We start from the raw sequence: 25,153 nt of genomic DNA on the forward strand, positions 1-25,153 counted from the left end.
AATGATTGTTTCTGTCTACAAAGTTTATGGGTTTGTTCGTAATGATCAAATTATATCCGGTCTTGTGTTCCACTTTTCCGATCATTAAAAATACTTTAATAAATACACGTCGATGCACTTTGTTTCGTGTAAGTTCAAGAATCATTCGTTAACCTCACTATCATGAAACAAGAAAAAAAAAATGAAGATGAAAAAGTACTTTTTTTTTTTTTTGGTTCATGGATAGAAAAGCTTGGAAAAGAAAAGCTCATTCCAAATATCCTGAAGGCCAGGCAAACACCAGTGTATGCAATCAGCATAACTCATTGGATCCGCAAGCTGCTTATCGGTCAACGGGCCCCACTGCTTCTTGTATATCGACGTGTGTGCATCTTTTCTCGCACTCGAAAGCTGCGTAATATTCAGAAACGTAATCGGAACTTCCGCTTTTCCCGTATTCATCAGCTCTTCCGATATCACCTGCATCAAGCTTCTCTCTGCTCCAAAAAAATCACCGCCTTCTATCATACTTGTTTCGTTGTAACAGTTTCCTTTCGAAGCACCTCCCCACTTATAGCTCCTGCAATATATATTTTAACAACGATTAATTTAATTTAATTAATTTTTTTTTTAATTAGTAGTTAATTTACCCTTGATGTGTAGGTGACATGCTGGTGAAAAAGACTCTTGTTTTTTGAGGATCCACATTCTTGTTTATCCATTTTATCAAACTTCCGACAGCTATGCGATATGAATCTTCCATCGGTATTTCTACGAGGTCTTTCACTTCGTCTTCGAACGAACCCCGTCTGAAGGAAAGAAAAACATCTAGAAATTATTTTTAAATTAATTTTCATAAAATGTATGTATATATATATATATATTGAGAAACATACAATATCCTTAATCCAGATATCCACCAAATGTAGGAGTTGAACACAATTATGTCTGCTCCTTTCCAGTTTTCTCCATGCGTGTCTATCGATCCGTTCCGTACAATTCGATCAGTTACCCTGTGCTTGTATGGATCGTCCGCGTTCGATTCCAGCAGAAACGGGGCCCAGTAGAACTCAATCGTCGCGTTATAATCCTGATTTGTATATAACATGCATGCACCATATGTGACTATATAATAACAATAACAATAATAATAATAGTAATAAAAATAATAACAATAATAATAAATAAATAAATAATTAAATCTAATAATAATAGTATAGTTTGTTATTAATTTTTTGATTAAAGAAAATGTACCTTGGCTGTAAAAACTACACCAGAAGGCACAGCTTCCATGGATTTATCTTTTTCAGGGATGTTACCCTGAAGAAGACAAACCAACGACGTAAATTGGCCTCGATTTAGCGAATCGCCGACGAACAACATTTTCTTTCCTCTTAGGGTTTCCAGCATTAACGTGGCGTTGAATCTGCAACAAAATAATTATGTTAAATTAAATTAAACTACGTCAAAAAAATTCAATTTAAAAAAAAATGAAAAATGCAAACCTTGGAAGAGAACAGCCGCGAGGCTGCCACCGCCAATAGCGGTAGTCTTTCTCCGGGCGGCCATGTTCGATACACGTCAGCTGAGGCTCAAGAAACGGGCATTCCCACTCCTCGTAAATCGGTCTAGTATAGTCACGTGTCCACTCCCCGGTGAATATATCGCACCCTTCCGTACCTTCTCCGATCGCGAAAGGCAGTTTTAATTCCGATCTCGTCGTTTCTAACAGCCACAAAATTTACAAACAATGCCATTCACTAGATAACACCATTAATTTGATTCGAATAACAAACTTCCAAAAGAAAGACACATGCATTATTATCATTACAAAATATATGAAATACGAATGACTCACCGGTTATTAGTGATATAATTGTATGGTTAGTAGGGGTATTATGGTCAATGTTTTGTACATTAGAGATGTATCGTAAATCGGTGAAGTAAAATACGGTGACGAATAAGACGAAGGCTAGAGAGAGAAAAGAGGAGAGAGAAGAATAATTTTGTGATAGTAATGGCTTCTTCAGCTTGTCTCCTGTTACTACTGCTGCTGTTGCTGCTGCTGCTTTCTGCATTTTTTTTTAATATTATTTCTTGATGATGAATAATATTTTTTTAGTGTTTTTAATTTGCCTATATGTACATTGGAAACTTAATAATATTAGTAAATAATTTTCCGTGTTTGGTTTGTATTTATTGAATAAATATATGTTTCTATTTGCACCAAAGATAAAAGATTATATGGCGTTTTCACGATTTTTTCAGATTAAATAGAAGTAATCGCATATGTATTAAGCACATGTTTCACGATTATGAAATGTTGGTTTGATTTTTTTAGAAGGGTAAATCAACCCCTAAGGTAAGGTCAAATTACAAAAAAACCTCTAATGTTTGGAATGTTCTCTACTTTGTACTCGTTACAAAAATGCAGCTTCTGATGCGTCACAATCTGATATTTATAAGCGAACAAACATATCTAATAATCATCTTGTTTTAAAATGTGGAGTTCGAATGAAGTAAAATGGGTAAAAACTGGAGAATATTCCACTAAATTTGATACTGCAAGGGTGGACGACTGGACGTATAAAAAGATTCATAGTTGAGGGGGTGATTGTAATTATTCAAACATGAGGGGTATTTTCCGTAATTTTACCTTACCTCAAGGGATGACCGTAATTTACCCTTTTTTAAGTCAACAACAATTAGTAATCTATCATTAAAAATCATGAGATTTGCAATACTCACTACTCTCTTCTCCCATTTCCATCCAAATTAAAACTCAAAATTTTCTATTTAAAAAAAAAATCAATGTAATTTCCTTTTTCAATTAATTAAGTTTCATCAATATACATTCACCTTTTTTTTTTTTCCAATTAATCAAGGATAAAAAAGTTTCGAATAGAGAAGCTCGTTCCAAGTATCTTGAAGACCGGGCAAACACCAGTGAACGCAATCCGCATAGCTCACCGGATTCGCCAACTGTTCATCCGTTAACGGGGTCCACTGCTTCTTATATATCGAAGTGTGCGCATCTTTTCGATAACTCGAAAGCTGCGTAATATTCAAGAATGTAATAGGTACCTTAGAATTTCCAAACACTTGACCAATCACATTCATTATACTCTTTCTTGAATCCGAACCCCAATACGTTAAATCATCTATCATCTTCGTCTCGTTGTAGCAGTTTCCGTTTTCATCGCCTCCCCATTCAATACTCCTGTAAATAATAATAATAATTAATGTAATCAATATAATTAGTGTTTTTTCTTTTTTTCTTTTTCTTTTTTTTTTTTTTGCTTACTTTCCATGAGAAGGTGACATGCTAGTGAAAAAGACTCGTGTTTTATCCGGATCCATGTTTTTCTTGACCCATCGCAACATGCTTTTCATCGCCATACGATAAGCTTCCTCCGTCGGCAATTTCACTACATCTTTCTCTTCGTCTTCGAAAGATCCTTGCCTGTTTATTCAATTCAACTTTTATTTAGAAAAATATTTATTAAAAAAAAAAAAGAAAAAAGAGTTAACGAGATGATTTTTTCTTACAGTATCTTGAATTCGAGGCCTGTCATCCACCATAAATAAGTATTGAACACCATGATATCAACTCCTTTCCAGTGTTTTCCGTGTTTGTTTATCGACCCTTTTCGAACCATTCGATCGGCTATTCGGTGTACAACCGCGTCGTCGGAATTGGATTCCAGAAGAAACGGGGCCCAGTAGAACTCTATTGTTGCATTGTAATCCTGAAATTGAACACAGTTGATCAAGAAAAAGGGTATTTTATTATACAAGTATTAGAATTTGACATTTGACGAGCCCAAAAAAAATAAAAAATAAAAAGTAAAAATCAATTGTTACCTTGGCTGTGAAAACGGTTAGGGAACCGAAAGTTTCCATGGATTTGGAGTTTTCGGGGATTATGCTGTGAAGAAGACAGATCATCGAAACGTACTGCCCTCGATTGAGAGAGTCTCCCACAAACATCATTCTCTTTCCTCGTAAGCTTTCGAGCATCAGTGTCGCATTGAAACTGTAATAAAAAAAATAAAAAAAATCGTGTGATGTGATGAAACATAGTTCACTAATTCTAAAATGGACCTAGTTCACACATTGTACTATACAAGAAAGGCAGAACTGAAACAATTAATTATTTCTTACATAGTTAAATCTTTTAATTACTTTTAGTAGGCACTAATTAAGCTGAAATTGTCATTTTGTCGGGGCTAGGCCTGTTTTTTTTTTTCTTTTTTTTTTTTTTCATTTTTTCGAAACATTTTTTTATCGTCGATCGACGATCATTCGACATAACCAATATATATATGTGATGGTTTCTATAGACAGCTGGTTTATGGAATATATAGTTTTAGTCAAGATTTATAATTATTATATGCACTTTATAAACAAAAGAAGAATATAAGAAAAAAAAAAAAGTATTTGTGCACAGATCTTGCACTCACGTATGAGTCCACGGAATTAAATAAATAATCTCAATAATTAGATCACAGATATCTCAACTTGTAGAAGAATATTATTAAATGGCAATTAAATACTTTTAGAGATAAAGATTTTTTATTTATATATATTTTTTGTGATCGAAGAGATGAAGAGTTCAATTGACCACAGTTTTTGTGAATATTAATTTGCCCAAAAAAGAAAAAAATAAAGAAGGGGAAATATTGGTTGTTGACTACATGTATATATTAAACGACGTCGTTTTGCTCTATTTCCTGCAGAATTGTGTTCAATATTTTTTCCGTTTCCCTTTCTAGAGAGAGAAAGAGAGAGAGAGAGAGAGAGTAATGGCGAACCTTGGAAGAGAACAATCATGAGGCTGCCATCTCCAATGCTGATAGTCCTTGTCCGGTCGGCCGTGCTCTTGACACGTCAGCTGCGGCTGAATGTACGGACACTCCGATTCCTCGTACAACGGCCGAGCGACGTCGTCCCACACCCACCTCCCGCTGAACACATCGCAATTACCGACGCCGCCGCCGCCGCCGCCTAATTTCCGATCACCCCCTTCTTCTCCAGTGATGGCAAAAGCCAACTTTTGATTTTCCCCTTTCTTCTCTAACACAGAAAACACACACACGCGCGCACGAGTAAGACACGTGCGCGCACCGCAAAACATGCACGCGCATACACAGGGGGGGAGAGAGAGAGGGAGAGAAACGTGGGTAATTAATTAATTAATTAATTAAGGTGTAATTCGAACTACTCACTAGTTGTTGTTGATGATGATGATGAAAAGGTTTGATGCAGTTGGTGGTGATTGGAATCAAATTGGCCACCAAAAAAGCAGCTAAAATCTTCGCCGTAGAGAATTGTCACAAACAGGATAAACGCCAACAGAATGAAAAGATAAGGCGAGAGGCCGCGGCTCTTCCGCAGGACTCCGCCGCCGGAGGAGGAAGAAGACGGTGGTGGTGGCGGTGGCGGCTTCATCCGGCCTTGTGAATTGTGTGTGTGTGTGTGTGTGAGTTTTTGTTTTTTTTGGTAATAGATTTAGAGTGTGGTAGAATAAATACAAGAAGGCAACTAGTTTGAAAATCCTGATATAAAATAATCTTTTCTTAATTTCAATTATTTGGCAAATGTGAAGTGAGAAATAAGAAATAATATAATATAGTTAATTAGTTGGTTTTGTGTATCAAACTAATCATATGCTATTTTAGTAGGAATAGTTTGGATGGTTGTGGTTTACATTTTGTGAAAATGACCTGTTTAGCCTTAATTTAATAATGACCATTTTTGACTTTATTTGCAATATAAGCATTATTTACGTACCTGCCCTTTTTTTTATAATTTGAAACCTGAACTTTGTTAATTCATGTAATTAGCTAATCGTTTGTACGTATAGATGTTTATTTTAGTAATAAATAATAATTTCCTCGATGGTCAACCTTGAAGAGCAATCAATTTTTTCTTCTATTTAATTTAATAAATAATTAAAATATTAAGATTTTGAATCTTAATATTTTGATAATAAATAATTAAATATGTGTAATATTTTCTGTTAGTTTTTCTCTATTACAACATTTCTATTTATAGTTAGTTTCTTCAATCATTTCTTTGCCCAGACATAATTAATGAAGAACAATGAAATAAAGTAAAATGATTGTGCAACATATGAAGAAAAAAAACCTTCAATTTTGCGTGTCTTGTAAGATAAGGTTTGTGGTTGAAAGATGTTAAATCATTTTCTTATGAATGATTACTAATTAATTAATCATTAAGCAGGTTTAATTATGAGTGATTATTAATCAAGGGGTTTTGGTAGAGAGTAGTTGTGCTTTCTGGTAAAACTTCAATTCCAGTGGTTGGTGTTTTGTCCAAACTTCACTCTACTCTGGTTGGTGTTATTTGTAACATTTCTGGATTAAATAATTATTAATTAGAAGGAAACTAGTAATCAATAATCACAAAAATTGGAGTAACCTTTAAAAAGACTGCTAAAACCTGAGATTAGAGATATTTGTTGTTGTATCACTAACAAGAAGAGAGAATTGAATATGTGAATACACTAGAAAAGAATATGTGACTAACACTGCAGCAAAAACATACAATCTTTTCGGACGAAATGAAAAAAAGATCCGATGTCGAAAAGGAGGAGAAAGTGTAAGTGGAAGCCCGATAACTTTCACAACACAGAGGTGGCGACTGCTTGTTATATTATATGGATCAGATGCAGATTTGAAATGACAGAGCTCAGAAATTAACTGGAGAGTAAGAGCTCCTGTAACCTTGTGATGGTCCTCTGAATCTCCGCACTAAAGACTGAAACAAAGTCTGGCAAAGAATACGGGGTGGGGATTTTCAAGATTTTCATCCGTATCGACAACTAATCGAGGGAAAGAAGGGGATTCATTGTGTTATACACGTACCTGTATTGTATGTGGCAAGCTAGCCCAAAACTCCAAGTTCGGAATTACCTGAAAATTGAGGAAAGAGTGACAATCAACACACGTGTTGATTTCATATGATATTACCAGCTAAAAATGGTATTGTGTATAGATTCCGATATATGCCCATGGTAACATGATTATACTAACACCCTCTTAGCATTTTCATTAACTTTTCTGCCTATGGTTAAGCCCCTTAAAATTTGCAGCTCTATGTTTTTTCTTCAGTTACCCCTTCCTAGCGCACCTTTACCCCCTAATCTTCATTGATACCAATCAGAATTTTCATCTCAAATAAGTTTTGTTGCAGGACAAGAAGATGACGAAATAAGTACCAAATATATCCAGGCGAAAGATACTTTTGAAAAAATAAAATTGGTGATGACTAATTACGGGACTAATGATATGGCATTCTTTAAAAGAAAATACGGAGATTCTACTTACATCTATACCACGAACATGCAGGAAGAAATACCGGTAACCTGCACCAGCCAGTAGATAACCTCCAGATAGGCATAAGATACTAGACGACCAAATTAAAAGATGTTAATAGAGTAACTTATTTTCTGCCAAAAAAAATGAAGATTCTAAAATCAAATAATTACATGATCATGAAGGTACCAAACCATCCCCATCCATTTCCACCAGAAGATATAGTCTTGGCACAGCCTAATGGATGTTTCAGCTCTGTAGTCTGTCAACACGGAACAATAACAACTGCTGATAATGTGACTACTTAATGACAGATAATGGGCACTAACAGCAGCAGAAAAACGCAATGACATGGAAGCTATCTTTTGTTTTGCACCTGTGTCCCTTTACGAAGGAACATCATGCACCTCAATACCTTTGGTTTAAGACGGACCACTTTTGAGATACTATTCTCACTGAACAGATACAAGAGTTTTCTTGTGAATGAAGATGCTCTACATACTCCAAATTTAGTGGCATACAGAGACTGCATAAACCTATAAAGTTTGCAATAGACGTGGCAATTACTCTTCCAAGGCTCAATATTTGATTCTTCAATGATTTAGGATTTCGAAGGATTAGTAGTTGATTTTTCTTGAAACAATCTTCAACAAACAAATCTTAATTTCTAAATTCATATTTTTCAGTTGTCGTGCTTAGTTGTATTTTTTACTCAGAGTAAGCAATAATTAAAGAATTTCACATCACTTGCAAGTCCTTTTGCAGCAAGAGTTATCTTAATATCTCCAGTTGAAATTAGTAGAATTAGCTGCAGGTCTGTATTTATTAAACTCTAATGAACATTAATTTCTTTTTTATGCTACGTCATGTATTATGCCTTTAGGGCACCACCAGTGATCTCTAGATACCCTTTTGATCCTATGTCACCCAGCCTCTGAATTCTGTACGCAACATCGATATAAGATTTATATTTAATATGCTCAGAAAAATATTGAGAACCAGAAATAAAAAAAAAGTATTTCATCAAATGTAATCTGTCAAAAACAAGATATAAGAGCATAGCATTTATCTGCACTATCAATCACGATTAGCCAAATAAAACAGACTGAGTGCAATAGAAATCGTAAGCAGTTTTTATCTTATCAGCCAGTCAGTATTAAGCAATTGGCCACATCATTATCAATAATCAATACACAACATTCTACGTGAGAGACTAAAATGGCTGAGCTATTTGGAACTTTCTCTCTATCTAAGCTACTATACATAGAATGAGATAGGTTAGTCAGAAAAGACTATATTGCTACATGAGAGTGAGACTGCACAAGAATTCAAGACTTACATAATGACAGGTCCCGTTAGTCTCCAATTTCTGAGGCCCCTGAAATTTTTGAGTCACAGTCAAATATCAGTTTGGTGTGACAACAAGGAAACCAGATCAATTCACTATATCATAGTAAAAAAAACATCGTACTTGGACGCCATTTGAATTACATATAACTGACACAGAGAGTGAACAATTACGCTTCGGGCCACTGCTTGTCATCTTAACAATGATTCCCATACGAGGATCTTTTATATCTGCAACATATGAGCAGATGCAATAAATATATGTAACCTCTGAAGAGACAGGGAAGCAGAAACACAATCATGATGCAAAAAGGCTAGAAAACCATCCCATCAAAGCAGACTTGTCGCACACGTTTTCTCATTAGAATATAGGAGAACTTACCAAGGACATCAATAGATGTGCTTGAAGGCTGACCAAGTGTTGTACAAACAGGATAACCTGCACAATAAATTTTGATACTTATTTACAGTAAGCAATAAGCTCTCTTCTGGTCAATTGTTTCAATTTTTGCTTAATATCTTTTCTACCAGCACTATAAATATGTTTCAATAAGATACATGCATGCAAGGTTCCCTATCAATTTCTACATTCTAGTGAGTATTGTATCTATCTCCTTTTATGAGGATAAATTACTAATCTGAAATAACATAATGAGGTGACTAACAATCTTTATAATTTTATAATACTAACTAAAAGATAAAGAATTGTATCAGTTATGCCAGGTATCAAACCATAAGAACAATACTCTAATTTAATTTTATCAAGCAGAAGTTGTACATTACTAAATGCTTTCAAAATTTCACTTCTTAAGGGTACTGCAGTATGGGCGGCATCTTTGTGAAGTACAGAAGTCTAATCCATCCAGTTTCTAACAATCTCAAAAACCATCAATACAAACTTTGACAACAAGTAAATCAGCTGGATGAATGTAATAAAAGTGGGAGTAGTTACCTTCTATTCTGTTAGAGATAAGTGCACTGCAGCCCATACCACATCGTGATGAACCACCACAGTCCTACATATGTAAAGAATGTAAAAGTCAGTAATTAGTATTCAAACCTTTATCGATCCAATTGCCCATTAAAAGATTATTAAGGCTCCCAGTTTTTAGGGAACAAATTAACTAAAGTAGTTCATAAAGATCAACAGACGATACGACTAGAATCAATAAGGTGCCAGGAGAACAGTAATATTTTGTCTGATAAAATAAATATTAGTAGAAAATTGTTCCCGCCACCCCCTAATATTGTTGTTAATCAACTCGTACAAGTTGCATCGAAAAATCTCATACAATGTACCATAGTTGGTTTGATGAACATAGTATCTTAAGAAACAAAAAAAAGACACAAAGGAACTGTGCACAAAAAAGTGGTATATAAGGTCAGAGAAAAGCTCGTCATCTACCTCCTAAAATTGTCAGCACGACAAGAAATATATAATGATTATCAAAAAACAGAGAAAAACGGTACTGCTTTATGGGAGTCATCACCTTACAGTCAACACACGTAGGAGGATCATGGTTGAATATCATCGAACCGCAAAGCTGCTCCAAATCACAAGACGAAAATTACAACAAAGTAAAAGAAGTACTGATCTCAACTCAACTTGAAAGCAAGAATTGTTCAGCTCATTTCACATCAGCTATTTTGCCAACAACGACATGAATTCAAGAATTAATGGCAGAAATAATCCAACAATAATTGTGTGCCAAAACATAATGTGAGTGTATATAGAAAGAAAAAAAAGAATACAATATAGTAACCTGATAGAGCCAACCTGAAACCAAAGCTCGCTCCCATTAGCAGCCACTTTATAAAACCTAAAATTAAATGCCACCATGACAAAACAAAACAAAAAAAACGAAAATATCAATTAGTATATTCAGCTGAAAAAACCCTTATTTGTGCAATTCAATGGCGATTCTCCATTGTAGCAGTACGCCATTATCATTTCACTACATTATGATGATCATACATGATCGTATATTCCAATTGGATATACTTTCACCTAGATTTCATCGAATATATTTAAACCCAATCGCGCTTAATTTCACATAACTAAACAAATTAGAAGCAGCATAGAATTGAGAAAATTACCCATCTTCGCTGAGGATTCCATGGGGAAAGTTGCGCAGCGGAGACGTCAAGCTATAGTAGTAGACCTTGTTCTTGTCCTTGACGCTGAGTTCGCACAAACCAGACACCGAGTCGCAACTGACTCGGTGGAGAATCGTTACCGCCGATACCAGAATAACTAATTGTGAGCTCAGAGAAATGCTACCAATTTTCATTTCTTATCCAGAAATCTCACGCCCAACCCACCAACTCGTACATTTGCAGAGTTAATTGAATCGCTGAACTCAATAATTTGCAGGAATTTCATACGAAAACGGTTTCTTCGAGAATGTAATGCAGGCCTTAAATGGCGGAGAAATTTAGAGGCCCAATAATCAATCAGCCCAACATTTGATGGACTTCATATTGGGCAGATATTAATTGGGTAATTATCACTTACACCCCTCTAGTTTGAGCTTTATGCACATAACCCCTCATACTTTCAGTATATGCACATAACTCCCTTTAGTTTGAACTTCGTGCACATAATCACCCTATAATTTTAATATAAACACATAACCCCGTATCATATTCCACTTGGTAAATAATTAGCGCTTATATTAAAATACGGGTCATGTGCTATATTGAAAGTACATGGTGGTTATGTGTACAAATCTCAAACCACAGGGGTGGTAAATGCTATTTACCTTAGTTAATTTATCTTAATTACACGGGTAATCAAGTAAATCTTAGCTTCCGCATGCATGCCCAATCATTGAATACAAATATATTTTGTATCATAAATTAATATTAAGTATGATAAATATTAAATTAGAACAAAAAAAATGCAAAATGATATTATGGAACGCTTCCCCCGAATTAACTTTTTTAATTTTCATACCCTTAAAAAATATTATAATATTCATTTCACGTGGAAGATATTTAAATTAATATTAATTAGCGAATAAATCTGGCAAAAGCCTGTGAATGCTATGGCCACTCCAATAGAAAAAAGGCAAAGAAAAAACAGTAAAAAAGGTGACATCATTCATTCATTCGTATCGTACCTTCCGATTTGATTCGAGTCAACTCCAATGGAGTCTCGTCTCCTCCAAACCCCAGATGCCTCTCCTCGCCTATATAAAAACCCACCACCCGAGAACCTTCTTCGCCTTGAAGTACCTCCGCTCATTCATCTCCTCAATCATGGAAAACCCTACCACCACCGCCGGCGACGATCCACCGGCACCGCCGCCCTTCGATCCCTCAATACCCGCCGTTCCTATCTCGTATCCGCTCCAGACGCTCGAGCAATTGGAGTCCCGCGCCTACTTCAACTCGTTTCACTACCCGTTCAATCAATCCCCGGTGAAGCTTCCACACGCCGCCGGCGGCGGCGGCGGCGGCGGCGTTGACCTGCCGCAGCGGCCGCGGATTCTGGTCTGCCACGACATGGCGGGAGGGTATACGGATGATAAATTTGTCCAGGGCGGGACGAACGGAGATGCGTATGCGATATGGCACTGGTATTTGATTGATGTTTTCGTCTACTTTTCGCATAATCTGGTGACTCTGCCGCCGCCGTGCTGGACTAATACCGCCCATAGGCACGGTGTTAAGGTATTATTGGTTTTGCGCATAATAATTAGGATTTTACTTTTGTGAAAGTTTATCATGATTACTGCAGAAAGGGTGATAACAATAAGTAAATGATTAATTGCAATCTTAAGTCTTAACTGTGATTAATTAATGATTGTATTATTACTAAATGAAGGTATTAGGAACTTTCATCATGGAGTGGGATGAAGGGAAAAAACGTGCTGATGAATTGCTGACCACAAAGGAGTCCGCCGAAATGTACGCCGAGCGGTTAGCGGAGCTTGCTGTTGCTCTAGGTTTCGATGGTTGGCTGGTAAAAAGCTTGTACTCGTTTTTCGTATATTCGATTTCGATATTTAGTTCATTTTCTCTATTTTTATAATTCAACTGTGTTGATGTAATTTAGTGCTAGAAGTATGTTGTTGTTTCAGTAAATTATATATAAAAAAATGCCTGCAGTTAAATTCGTTGGGCTTGATTTGAGTTATACAGTTTGATATGCAGGCCTCGGATCAATTAGTTCACGAATCATTCAAATGATAATCGAAAAAAATGCTTTGTGATGATTAAATAAAATGATTTCCTAATGCTTCGATTAGTGAAATTAATGACAGTGTTAATCCGAAAGATTTTATTTTGGGGTCCCTTTTTATTGGCAGATCAACATGGAAGTGAATTTGGATGTTGGACAAATCCCAAATCTGAAAGCATTTGTCGGCCATTTAAGCGAGACCATGCACTCGAAACTACCTGGATCTTTGGTTATATGGTATTTACTATACTTTAGTAAAGAAAATTGTATGTACTGTGAGCTTCCAATTTTGATTTTGCAATAACCGAAGAAATGTGATGTGCAAATGTGACGATTCAGGTACGACAGTGTTACTGTCGACGGTGATCTTAGCTGGCAGAATCAATTAAATGACAAAAACAAGACTTTCTTTGACTTGTGCGATGGTATATTTGTGAACTACTCGTGGGAGGTACGTAATTTCTTTATATTTTGCGTAATCCATAGTTATTATCTCTTTTATCTTTTGATTTTTTATTTTATTTTTCCGTCTGTACAATCCAGGAAAATTTTCCTAAGCTATCAGCTGATGTTGCTGCTGATAGAAAATTTGACGTTTACATGGGCATTGATGTGTTCGGAAGGGGCACGTATGGTGACGGAGAATGGACAGTAAGTTTTGACGCATAACCTCTTTTTTTTAAGATGAAAAGTTCTGTATTTTTTTGTTATAATTAATTTCTTCAAGTTCTATATACACCCCTTGCATATGTTTCGTAGACCCCTGTCTTCTTTTTTGTCGTATGGAAAGATAATGAGTTCTCTCTCTCTGTTCTAGCATTTTAGAAACATTTTCTGGAATTTATGAGAGTACAGTGTAGAAAATTCGGATAATAATTTAAAATATTATTTTTATTTGTGCAGACAAATGTTGCCCTTGATGTGATAAAGAAAAACGATGTTTCAGCCGCCATATTTGCACCTGGATGGGTATACGAAACTAAGCAACCACCCGACTTCCAAACTGCTCAAAATCGGTGATGCACGATTTTTCCTATACTAATATAAATCTGCTATTATGGTTCTTTATTTTATATTTCCTATGATATTTTTTAAAAGTTTTGATGGCTAAGATAAAGTTTGGTAACGTTCATTTGTGATGATATTCATGGATTAAACAAACAGGTGGTGGGGACTTGTCGAGAAATCATGGGGAATTGTACAGAACTATCCCAAAGCACTTCCATTCTACTCAAATTTCGATCAGGTATCTACCATAAAATGTTACGCAAACTACAGTTTTCCTTTTCCATTTGATTATCTATTCTCTTGGTAGGTATATATATAGGTTCGATGTTATATTTTTTTTTAATGAAAGCCGAAATCATTTACGGTATCTAATTATTCCCCAGGGTCACGGTTTCCACATATACAGCAACGGAAATCAAGTCTCTCAAACTTCTTGGAACAACCTTTCATCCCAAAGCTTTCAGGTGTGCCCGCTCACAGATTTAAACGAGTCTACAGTTATTTTTTTATACACCCAGTTATTGCACTTTTCAAAAGAAAAATAAAGTATCGAAAATTCAGAATTAATAGGCTTTTACGGTTGTCCTAACTCGTACACTTTCTTACAGCCTTGTATAGAATACTCCGGAGACTCTACCACTCAGCCAATCCAAGTTTCCATCGAGTGAGTTACCTAATTATTAAGCATTTAATCAGTTCCTTAAAAACATTGCGTATAACAACATTATTTAGTGATGCATGCGAATCCTCGTTTACAGTTTGAAGGGAGCATCTTTCAATGGAGGAGGAAACATCACATTTACAGGAAATCTTGATAACGGTGCTGAATTTACAGCAAGGCTCTTTCGAGGGGAGCTTCTTTTGAGTCACTCACCAATTCACTTTAAATATTCCGTAAGCCTAAAAAATTGGGAATTAAATTAAGTTAAATTAAATTAAATATTCTTTACCTGTTGTACATTTACGAATTCGATTACTGAAGTTACCATATTTTGATTTAATGTAGGTTAAATCAAGTGGGAACTCTCTGTTTGGTCTTGCGCTCGAGTTCTCTTCGCCCACAAAAGAAACAAAGGCGGTTTTTCTCGCTGCCTCTGGAAATACCTTGCTAACAATGAACCAGTTCTCGAGATACTACACCAATGTGATAATGCCACGTGGCGTAACAAAAGAGGGTGAAGAATCTGGGTGGGTCCTACAAGAAAGCAGCATCGAAATGTCCGGACACACGTTGAAAGAAATTCGAGCTGTGTGCTACAAATTGAAGCTGGAGAAATCTCCCGCAGTTGCAGCTGATGAAACCCCTTCTCGTGGTCCCTCAGAGTACAATGCAGTGCTTGGAGATATTAAGATTTTTAGCGGCGGGAATAATTCGAATTTCCCGCCATCTGATTCATGGCTCGTTGGGGGCGAATTCGTCAGTTGGAGTTTGGATTCGAAAGGGTTGAAAAAACTGAGTGTCAAAATTGTTTGGCAACTCAAGATTGGGGATGGTGATATTTTTCCGAAGTACAATGTGTACGTGGACAAGGTTACTAGTTCGTCGTCCGAAAATCAAGATAGCGAGTTTATTGGTGAGGCGGTAGTAAAAACGTTCTACGTTTCTGACCTGGAAGTTCCTTCCGGAACTTCCGGTCTGAAATTTCGGATACAAGTGTGTGGTCCTGATGGGGATCGACAGAAGCTCGAAGAATCGCCTTTCTTTCTAGTGAAAGTTGAGGGTTCGTAATTATTATTATTACATCTTATTAATTATTCTGTCAAATTAATTGTTATATTTGTATTTATTTTTTAAATGTTGTGAGAATTTGTACTATGACAGTGTGTTCTTATTTAAACAAAAGCCATTGATGAGAATCAATTGAGTACTTATTAGTTATTACAGGGACTTTTATGTCTAATTTCAACCTAACATTTGTCAATATGGTAAATCTATCCAAAAAAGTTTAATATTAATAAACTATAAAATTTGGCTCATTTTCTCGTTGAGTATATATATTTAGGTAAATTACAGAAAAACCCCTAAAGTTAAACTAAATTATGAAAAACATCCCCACCTATCCTTAATTACTAAAACCCCCCGTTGTTTGTTTCCGTCTTATACCGTCTCCCTTACAACCGACTCCCTTACAGTGTGATTTTTCACGTTATCATTTTGTTTTTAGAAAATATTCTCCAAAAAATGTCAATTCTACCCCTAAGAGCAACCTCTTAAATGTAGGTGGCTTTGGTATGCCTTCTACAGTAACCTTTTTGTTTTTTACTTTTTTCACCATTACATTGCAATGCCAATAGACTTTCTCGATTGGCAATATGAACCATCATAGCATATATAGGCAATTTTTTAAACATTATGCATGGCTACCTTCAATCTATCGACATCTGCAAGGCTATATAGGCATTTTTTTGGGGAATATTTCCTAAAATCAACAAGATTACGTAAACAATATTCACACCGTAAGAGGGTCGGTGTAAGACGGAAACAAAGATTAGGGGGATTTTAATAATTACGGGTAGATGGAGGTATTTTCATAATATAGCCTAAGTTTAGGGGGGTTTCATAACTTACCCTATATTTATTTACATATAATATATATTTATGAAAAAAAAAAAAGAGAGAGAGAGAGAGAGAGAGAAAAGTGGGAATGAGATTTGAAACACAAAAACCAACGGCAGAACCAAATTTGGAAGCATATAGGCCTCGAGCCCTCAAAAAAGAAATAGGTTCCCACTCATCTTTCCTCTGCTTAAATAATTTCAAAAGAAATATGTAATAATCGAGGTTGATATATATATATATATATATAGACTTTAATTTGTCTTTTTATATCATATTTTCCACGATATTTAATCTTCTAGTTTCAACTGATCATTTTGACCTATTTTTTGTGCCTTTTCCATCATGTACTTGACCTATACTCTAACTCACATTTCCCACAAATTCTTCATAAAGTTGCATTTGTTACATAATTAATAGTCTAATACAAACAAAAATAAAATGTTCAACGTATCTTGTCTATTTTAGTTTTTACATATATAAAAGGAAATAGTTATATACTTCATGGACATGACAAATACAACTTACCGAAACAAAATTATTTGTGGGGTTTTAATTTATAAATATAGAAACCTATGAATGGTTGGTTATATATGTGGCTAGTTGAATTCAGCAGTAGCATAACTAATTAGTAATCAGACAATAATAATAAGATATCAGTTAAAGTTATAAAAAAAAAAAAAAAAAAAAAATCTCGAAGTGACAAATTAAACTGGGACAACATATAAAGTTGCATTTGTTTGACTTAATTAGAAAAAACAATTCTACATATGAGACAAAGCAAATGAGAAATATTCAACTTATTAAGTTGTTGTCTAAGTTGTTTTTTTATAGCAAATTAATTTGCAGCTGATTGGACGTGTAATTGAAGAAGCAGATGAATATAGGTCTGAAATCATTTAATTAATCGGCATGTAGTATATTTTATAGTAAATATTAAATATTATTATTAGTTATTTATTATTCAAGTAGATATTGTTTGGGGTTTTAGTTCATGCACGAACTGACCACTTTGTAGCACGTGAACAATCTATTTTCAAAGACTGGTTATCACGTTGCAGTATATACATATAATATTATGTAATAAAAAAATGGATTTTTTTTTATTTTATAGAAGGGACCCAAAACAATTTAAATTTCATCATAATTCACTTTTATATTGGTTTTAATTGAAATCCTTAAGTTTTATGTTATTATTATTTGAACTAAGTCCTGCTTCAGGAATGATCAACTAACCTTAAGGCATCTCCTGTCGATGGTGGTGGCTCCCCCGGGGCTCCCCCTTCCCCGACCCCGACCCCAACCCATTTCTCGTCCAGCCGATCAATTTCTTTCTTCCAATTTTTTCCATCACCACTCTCACTATATTATTATTATTATTATAATAATAATAATAATAATAATAATAATAATAATAATAATAATAATAATAATAATAATAATAATAATAATAATAATAATAATAATAATAATAATAATAATAATCATAATATTTTTTTTTAAATTATGTTGTGCTATTATTAAGTTATTAATTATATTTTTATTTTTTAACTATGCTTTGTAATATAATAACATGTAATGTTAATATAATTAATAGAATATTTACAATAAAATTACTATTTTAAATTGAAAAGATCGAATTAGAGAAAAAAAAATGAGAAAACTAAAGTAAAGTAAAAGAAGCTAATAATAAAATGAAAATAAAGAAAGGAAAAAGAAAGAAAAAAAAAAGGAAAAACTAAAATAAATAAAATAAATAAAGAAAATATACAAAGAAACAAAAGAAAAAAAATAAAAAGGAAAATGCTAATGTGGAAAGAGAAGGAAAAAGAAAAAAAATAAATAAATAAAACAACAGTTGCAAACGTGAATTTCACGAGGGAGTAGGCGAGTGAGAGCCCAAGGCTTATTCCTGGGCTCAATTCATCCCCAGCCACCCCAGCCCCATCCCAGTTCCACTCGCTACTCACTAAACACCTCAACCCTCCCCCTCATTCGATAGGAAATGCCCTTAAAATACTCAGAAAAGGGTCGATCGATCACGGTTAGGGGTGTCAATTGGAATTGAACTTCCTAATCCCGTTAATTTCGGTCCGGAAATTTCCAAATTTGGAACTGTGTCTTTCATTCTGATTTTCAAAGTTCCAATTTCTGATTTTTTCGATATTCTCTTGGAACGTAATTGAAATTGTGGATAAAATTACTGAAAATCCCAATTTCTGATCCAATTTTAGTTCTAATATTTCGATTGTTGTGTGTGTGTTTTTTAATCTTTTTTATTTAACTTTCCCTCAATCCCACATGGCAGGGTAGCTAGGTTGACTTATCATCCCATCCTTCTTTTCATACTATAGTTACACTTCTTCTAATTAATTACCAATATTTAAATAATTAATTTGTCTTTTCAGTTGCTCTCCGACCCAAAAACTTTTTTTCTCTTTTATTCATGGTTATATTTTGCCTTTAATTTGATAATATAATTGCATTAAAATACAGTATATATAATTACAACAACAAGTAATAAATTAAATGAGAATTAATTAACGAAATCAAACCTCCAAAATTTATTTATTAAATTAAGAAACCATATCATAACCATACAGCGATTCTTTCTTAAAAGAATCATAAATCACATTATTAGTATTATTATTAGCGTTAATATTAGAAGTCGCCGCGGCGAAGTTGAGCAACTGATGATTTTGAAGGTAAAACGACGACGTTGACTTATCATCGCCATCGTCGATATCAGCCGTCTGATCAAGCAGCAGCAGCGGCGCCTGATGCAGCTGCAGCTGATTAATACTCTGGTGATGGTGATGGTTATTTTGATCCTGCGCCTGCATCTGAATGCAAAGCATCTCGGCTTGAGCCATAGCCAGCTGCATCTGGAGCTGAGCCACTTGGTTCTGTAAGTACGATATCGCCCCTACGCAACCGTACACCGGATCTCTCGCTCTAGCATTCGCCTCGTACACTAGGCTACTCACCGTATCGCCTCTTTGATGCACCGGAAGCTCCTATATATACACGTATTATATTAATTATTAACACTATTTCATTTAATTAAATTGTAATTAATTAATGAATAATAGAAAAATTAATTATTACCTGCAACATTTTGCTCACGTTGCTAGCACCAAAAACCTTATGAACAATGGCGAACTTGTGAGGGTCGTCGGAGGGGAAATACGGCGCGAATATGCAGTCCTTCGCGCACCGCCGCCGGAGTAGTTTGCATGAGGCGCACGGCGAACTTCCGCTACCCATTTTTCTTTTTTTTTCTTCTTTTTTTAAAAAAAGCTGAGAGAAAAAGTTGTTGTAGTAGATTTTTGCACTGAAAAGTGATTGTTGGTTAGAAAAAAAAGTTGGTGCTTATATAGAATAGACTAGTGTCTTATTTATAATGGCTTGAGAGATCAGCAGGTTTTAATTAACTATATTTAATATTATTGATAATTAAGAGATGAGGTTAATTTAGTAAAATACTGTGGTTTAGTAATTAAGCATTTCTTAATCGGAGTACTGGTAGTTTATTTTATATGGTTTTAATTACCTGCAGCTTGTCTATTAAATTAATTATATAGAGTGGCTTGTATGTATAATGTCTGTATGTATAGTTTTTTTTTTAAGTATATTTGAAAAGGTTATTTATTTTATATTAATTTTTTTAACTCAACAGAAAAATATTACCTAATAATATGATAATCAAAATAAACTCTCAACCACCCAAAGCTTCGAACACTTTAATAGTTGGGAATATTTAATTTGGGGGTGCTAAATCCTACACTAAGAGTTACTAAATCCCACACATAAATAAAAAATATTCTCTCTCTACTAAATATTTTATCTGACTTCTCTCTAACTTTTTCTAGGGTTTTTTACACAAAAAGTTACTAAATCCCGCACATAAAAAAGAAAAATTCTCTATACACAAAAAATATTTTCTCTCTATGCTCTATTTTTTTGACTTCTCTCCAACTTTTTTCTAGGGTTTTCAAAATACTAAGAAGTCGTCAAAAGTCGTTTTTTGTTACGTAATAATCATCAACTAATGAGTTCCATACCTTCTAACGACAATCCACTTAAACCTGATGTAAGATTTTAATTTTTTTTGCCAAAAATTCGTCATACGAGGGCAGACAACCTGGAAGACGAAACAGATAGCTCGCAGTACACTGTATTCGCGTCCAAGGTGGGCGCCGTCTTTGATGCGTCCGCTTCTACTTTAGATGCGATCCGATGTTTTTTTTTTTCTTTTTTTTTTTGTTATATTTTTTTTTCAGGATAATAGGGAAGTTGATTATTCTGAATATTTTTTAGGAGTGCAATTGTTTAATTGTAGAGCCGATTTAATACAGTAGGCGAGAGACACAGCTGAAAGCCATGGCATTAAGCTAAGTATAGATCATACTTTTTGTGATAGAGTATACGTCACATGTGATCGGTATGGAAAAAAATATGTGAAACGGAAGAATAAAGGTGTAGAAAGTACAAAATGTACTGACACGAAAAAATGTAATTGTGATTTCCAGCTGAAGGTGGCTCTACAAGCAGAGGATAAATCAGAAATCTCTATAGTTTACGGGAAGCATAATCATCCTTCAACTTCGAAGCATGGTCTTTATAAGCAGTATGAAGTTACCGAGATGTTGACGAGAAGTCACGTGAAGCCTAAGAAGATTTTAAACTATCTTTGACGTGAAGATCCAAATATTACCACTTCGTTGAAATACATTTATAATGCAAGACTCAAAATCAAAATTAAATTAATGGGCAGAAAGACAGTTATTCAACTTTTGATGCAGGGTATTGATTAGAGCAAGTATATACAACGACACCGTGCGGATTCAATGACGAATGAGGTTATTGACTTGGTGTTTGTTGATCCTCGAATTCCTGATATGCTGAAGTTGTTCCCGTATGTCCTACTTATCGACGAGGCATCTGTAAAAAAAAACAATTACAAAACATATTTATTAAACATTAAAAAAAACATTTAACATAAATTAAGCATTTATTAAATATTTGAAAGTTATTTAATATTTATTAAACAAGTATAAATATTTATTCAATATTTATTAAATATTTTTTAATTATTAAATATTTATTGAACATGTATTCAATATTTTAAATTTCTAATTATTTAATTCTAAAATATTTTTAACATTTATTCAGTATTTATAAAGTATTAAAATTTTATTAATCATTAAATATTTACTAAAAAAATAATAAATAATTGATTTGATATGAATTAAAAAAAAAATTATGAAAGAAAAAATCAGCCCTTCGCTTCCAACGTAGCTGCGCCTCCCAAAACCCCACACCTGCCCCCCCCCCCCACAAAAAAAATCCCACACCTGCCATGGACGTATTTCATGGCAGGCCTTTCATCACCCTCTACCACCCACCATATATTGACAAGTAATAAAATTGAATTGATTTTTTTTTAAAACAAAAGAGAGAGAGAGAGAAGAGAGAAGAAAAACCTATTGTACTGTTAATTAGTAGAATTAATTTGAGATAGAATGATTACCTTGATTGTAAAATAAATTTCAGAAGGTTTTCTTTAAGTTCGAATCTCGAATTGTAATACTGTTTTTATGATGTTTTTGTGCAAGCATGAGGGAAAAAGAACTTGTTTGGGGGAGAGAAAAAGACCGTTGTTTGAAATTTTAGAGAGAGAAATAAATTTTATTATGTGCAGGATCTAGTAATTTCCATGTGGGATTTAGCATTTCAGATTTAATTTTGGATTATAAAATGGTATTTGGGCTGCTCCATGTAAAATGTTCATATGAATTATTGAAATAATAATATTAATATATATATATGTAATGTATAGCAAAAGTGTTGACTGCCGCCAAAATCTGTGATTGGTTGACTATAAAATAAAACGGACTTTAAAAATAAAATCTATGATACTATACTATCACGTCCTCTTTACTTGTGAAGCTTTGTAATTATTGTGCAATTAATTAATAAATAAATAAATTGGTAAACTCCCAATTAATTATTTTTAATATTATATTTTAATTTTATCGAAGTTATGGAAAAAACCCTAGTCTAAAGCAAGAGAGTGGAAGCTCAACGTGAATGTTTGTTAGAAAACATTCACGTGAATACACATTGTTCATTATTTGGTTTTTTGGGACCCAGGATTTATGCAAACAATGGTCTTTAAACATTTATTTTAATTTATATTATTTAGACTTTAAACAATAGCTATAATAGAAAATAATTTGTTACACACAAACTTAAGTGGACCCCACCAAATTGCAATTTTGTTTTAATATGCATGTACATTTGTTCAATTGTTCTAGTACTAATTAATTAACTCATCTAGTAATTGGGTTATTAGTGGTGCAATTTTATCGTTTCGAAATAATTCTTGAAATAACTAAATAAATTTATATGTCTATAAGAGTTTTGATCTTTAATTTCAATTGTTCCAAATTTTCGTTATTATTATTTTTTTTTTTTTGTAATGAAGTAACTAAATAAATTTGCTAAACATTATTTAATGATTTAATCTTTGATGGTATAGCATATCTCTTCACGAGGCAGTCATTACTGATGTGACAGACAAATTAATAATTAATTAATTAATTATTAATTAGTATTTACTATTTAGTAGTAAAATTGTCCTCGGAATTCTGTGGATTCTTCTATTTTCAGAACCAAAATCCTAGTCAAACCTGGATTTTTGCACTTCCTTTAATTGTCTGTATCTATATATTCCTATTAAATTGTTCATAATTTTTTTTTTTTTTTTTTTTGTAATATGTGATTGTAAATTTATATATATTTAATATTTAATAAATGAAGAATTGTTTAATTATTTTTGTCATAATTTCACACACCCATACACAAGTGATTGAAAAAGTTTGAAATTGAACATTGAATTTCTACAATTCCCAACTCATTCAAAGATTATTCACTTTGAATAGATGCAGAGTTTGGTCACACTGTCAGATATTACACTCTGTATATTCATATTGTTCCCACAAATATTACAATTAATTTTTATTTCAAATGAAAAAATCATTAAGTCTGCACCGATAACTAGAGATGAAAATCACCAATTGTCATTAATTCTTCTCTAGCTAATTAAATGCATTAATATTGATTTAGGCTTTTAATTTAATTCCGGCCAGCATAATTAAACCTCTATAAATTACTTTCTCCGTCTCTAAATAACTGATTCTCCAATTCCGCTCCTGGTTGTCTCTACTAGTGAGAATTAATCTTTGATAAAAATACAATGCAGCATTGGTACTTTTAATTGATAAATAATATGAAACAATAAATATTAAAAACGACACGAAACAAATATATTTCTTGGATTTGAACAAGGTTCCATAGAATTGAACAAAAAGAGCATCTAGAATTGTTTTCATCAAGAAGAGACAAGAAAAAGAAACTTGGAATCATGTGAAACAATTAATGCATAGGAGCTTAGGGTTTGTAGAACCACAATTTTCAATAATATATATATAGTATTAATCTCTCTCTCTCTCTCGAAATGGGCTTCTATTTTGTTAATTTTCAAGTTCTTACCACCTAATTTCATGTCAGGCTCTCATTAATTGCTTTTGTCTAAATTTTTTTGGTCCATGTAATAAGCTTCATCAATTGGAATCTTACCAATTTCTTTATTCACCAAGTAGTGGACCTTCATTTAATTTGTCTTGCTTAGATTCTTGCATGTGCTACATTTAATAACTTTCACTTATCATATTAGTACTATCCAATTGCTTAATACTCCCTCTGTCCCATATTATATGTCTTTTTAGAGAGTTTTTTTTGTCCCAAATTATTTGTCATTTTAGATTTTCAATGAAGCATTAATTGCATTATTTTCAATTTTACCCATAATCACTTTTAATTAATTAGTTGAGAATCAATTAATGTCGATGATATATTAGTAATTTTATCTGTCCTTTTACTATAATCTATGCACATTTATTGATTTTCTTAATATGTGCAAAACAACCCAAAACGACATTTAAATTGGGACGGAGGGAGTAATAATTATATATATATACTCTCACACTCGTAAGAGTGAAGCAACTTGTAACAACTGGCAAATATGTGCACTCGATAAACTTGCACTCTCGTATAATAACTTACAAATTATACGAGAGACGTGAATCACACTCTATGCTTATAACCATGTGTGACAAATTCCACCTAGCAACCGTTGGCAATGGTATTCGAACTTGTGTCAATTGACACAAACTCATTAGCGGACAGCAGTCCCTTGTGGGACCAGTTTTTTTTTCATATATAGGAAGAAGAGACATTGCAAAAAAATAAAAAAATAATTAGATGGGGAAGACCATATTGTTTGGTAAACGTGTGTTTTTGAGAAATTTAAGACAGGAATTTCTTATGAAGAAAAAACAGACATCTTCCACGTCCTTGTTTGAAGGAGATCAAACCACGAGTTCATCCATAAACCCATTTATTGCCCATCGTGCGCTCTCTCTCTCTCTCTCTCTCTCTCTCTCTCTCTCTCTCTCTCTCTCTCTCTCTCTCTCTCTCTCTCTCTCACACACACACACACACACACACACATGTATTAATATTATTATACCAAAGTTTAATAATAATACGTAAGTTTGTACTTTGGCAATTAGTATCTCATTATTTTACATGTATCTGTAATGTGAATCATACAGTACACGTATACAACTTGCGAGGTGGCAAATGAGGCAAGTTCGATTACACCGTTAA

The 25,153-nt window shown here is 33.7% G+C and overlaps 5 protein-coding genes across 5 annotated transcripts; 1 reads left to right on the forward strand and 4 right to left on the reverse strand.

Annotated features, from left to right (window-relative positions):
* Positions 1–84: 84 nt before the first annotated feature.
* Positions 85–777, reverse strand: LOC105977375 (protein trichome birefringence-like 32). Its single transcript, XM_088818891.1, has 2 exons — positions 630–777; positions 85–559 (listed from the first exon to the last, which is right to left on the reverse strand). Exons 1-2 carry the CDS (start codon positions 740–742, stop codon positions 217–219), a joined length of 456 nt encoding a protein of 151 aa, XP_088675017.1. The 5' UTR covers positions 743–777; the 3' UTR covers positions 85–216.
* Positions 778–2,742: 1,965 nt separating this feature from the next.
* On the reverse strand, positions 2,743–5,671 carry LOC105977988 (protein trichome birefringence-like 33). Its single transcript, XM_013003392.2, has 6 exons — positions 5,208–5,671; positions 4,794–5,055; positions 3,844–4,015; positions 3,529–3,728; positions 3,284–3,442; positions 2,743–3,199 (listed from the first exon to the last, which is right to left on the reverse strand). Exons 1-6 carry the CDS (start codon positions 5,428–5,430, stop codon positions 2,860–2,862), a joined length of 1,356 nt encoding a protein of 451 aa, XP_012858846.2. The 5' UTR covers positions 5,431–5,671; the 3' UTR covers positions 2,743–2,859.
* A 708-nt stretch (positions 5,672–6,379) lies between these two features.
* On the reverse strand, positions 6,380–11,693 carry LOC105977984 (autophagy-like protein). Its single transcript, XM_013003389.2, has 11 exons — positions 10,764–11,693; positions 10,444–10,486; positions 10,157–10,210; positions 9,619–9,682; positions 9,049–9,105; positions 8,791–8,897; positions 8,659–8,697; positions 7,493–7,581; positions 7,332–7,410; positions 6,870–6,917; positions 6,380–6,774 (listed from the first exon to the last, which is right to left on the reverse strand). Exons 1-11 carry the CDS (start codon positions 10,955–10,957, stop codon positions 6,694–6,696), a joined length of 855 nt encoding a protein of 284 aa, XP_012858843.2. The 5' UTR covers positions 10,958–11,693; the 3' UTR covers positions 6,380–6,693.
* A 150-nt stretch (positions 11,694–11,843) lies between these two features.
* Positions 11,844–15,717, forward strand: ENGASE85A (Glycosyl hydrolase family 85). The gene is made up of 11 exons (XM_013002930.2): positions 11,844–12,341; positions 12,496–12,633; positions 12,980–13,089; positions 13,192–13,303; positions 13,396–13,503; positions 13,756–13,868; positions 14,017–14,098; positions 14,244–14,324; positions 14,469–14,524; positions 14,619–14,754; positions 14,867–15,717. Exons 1-11 carry the CDS (start codon positions 11,844–11,846, stop codon positions 15,587–15,589), a joined length of 2,157 nt encoding a protein of 718 aa, XP_012858384.2. The 3' UTR covers positions 15,590–15,717.
* Positions 15,718–18,953: 3,236 nt separating this feature from the next.
* Positions 18,954–19,763, reverse strand: LOC105977610 (uncharacterized). The gene is made up of 2 exons (XM_013002932.2): positions 19,526–19,763; positions 18,954–19,434 (listed from the first exon to the last, which is right to left on the reverse strand). The coding sequence occupies exons 1-2, from the start codon at positions 19,682–19,684 to the stop codon at positions 18,994–18,996; spliced, it is 600 nt and encodes a 199-aa protein (XP_012858386.2). The 5' UTR covers positions 19,685–19,763; the 3' UTR covers positions 18,954–18,993.
* Positions 19,764–25,153: the final 5,390 nt, after the last annotated feature.

Source organism: Erythranthe guttata, chromosome 6 (genome assembly GCF_056151865.1).
Source record: "Erythranthe guttata isolate IM_541 chromosome 6, IM_541, whole genome shotgun sequence".
Taxonomy (NCBI): domain Eukaryota; kingdom Viridiplantae; phylum Streptophyta; class Magnoliopsida; order Lamiales; family Phrymaceae; genus Erythranthe; species Erythranthe guttata.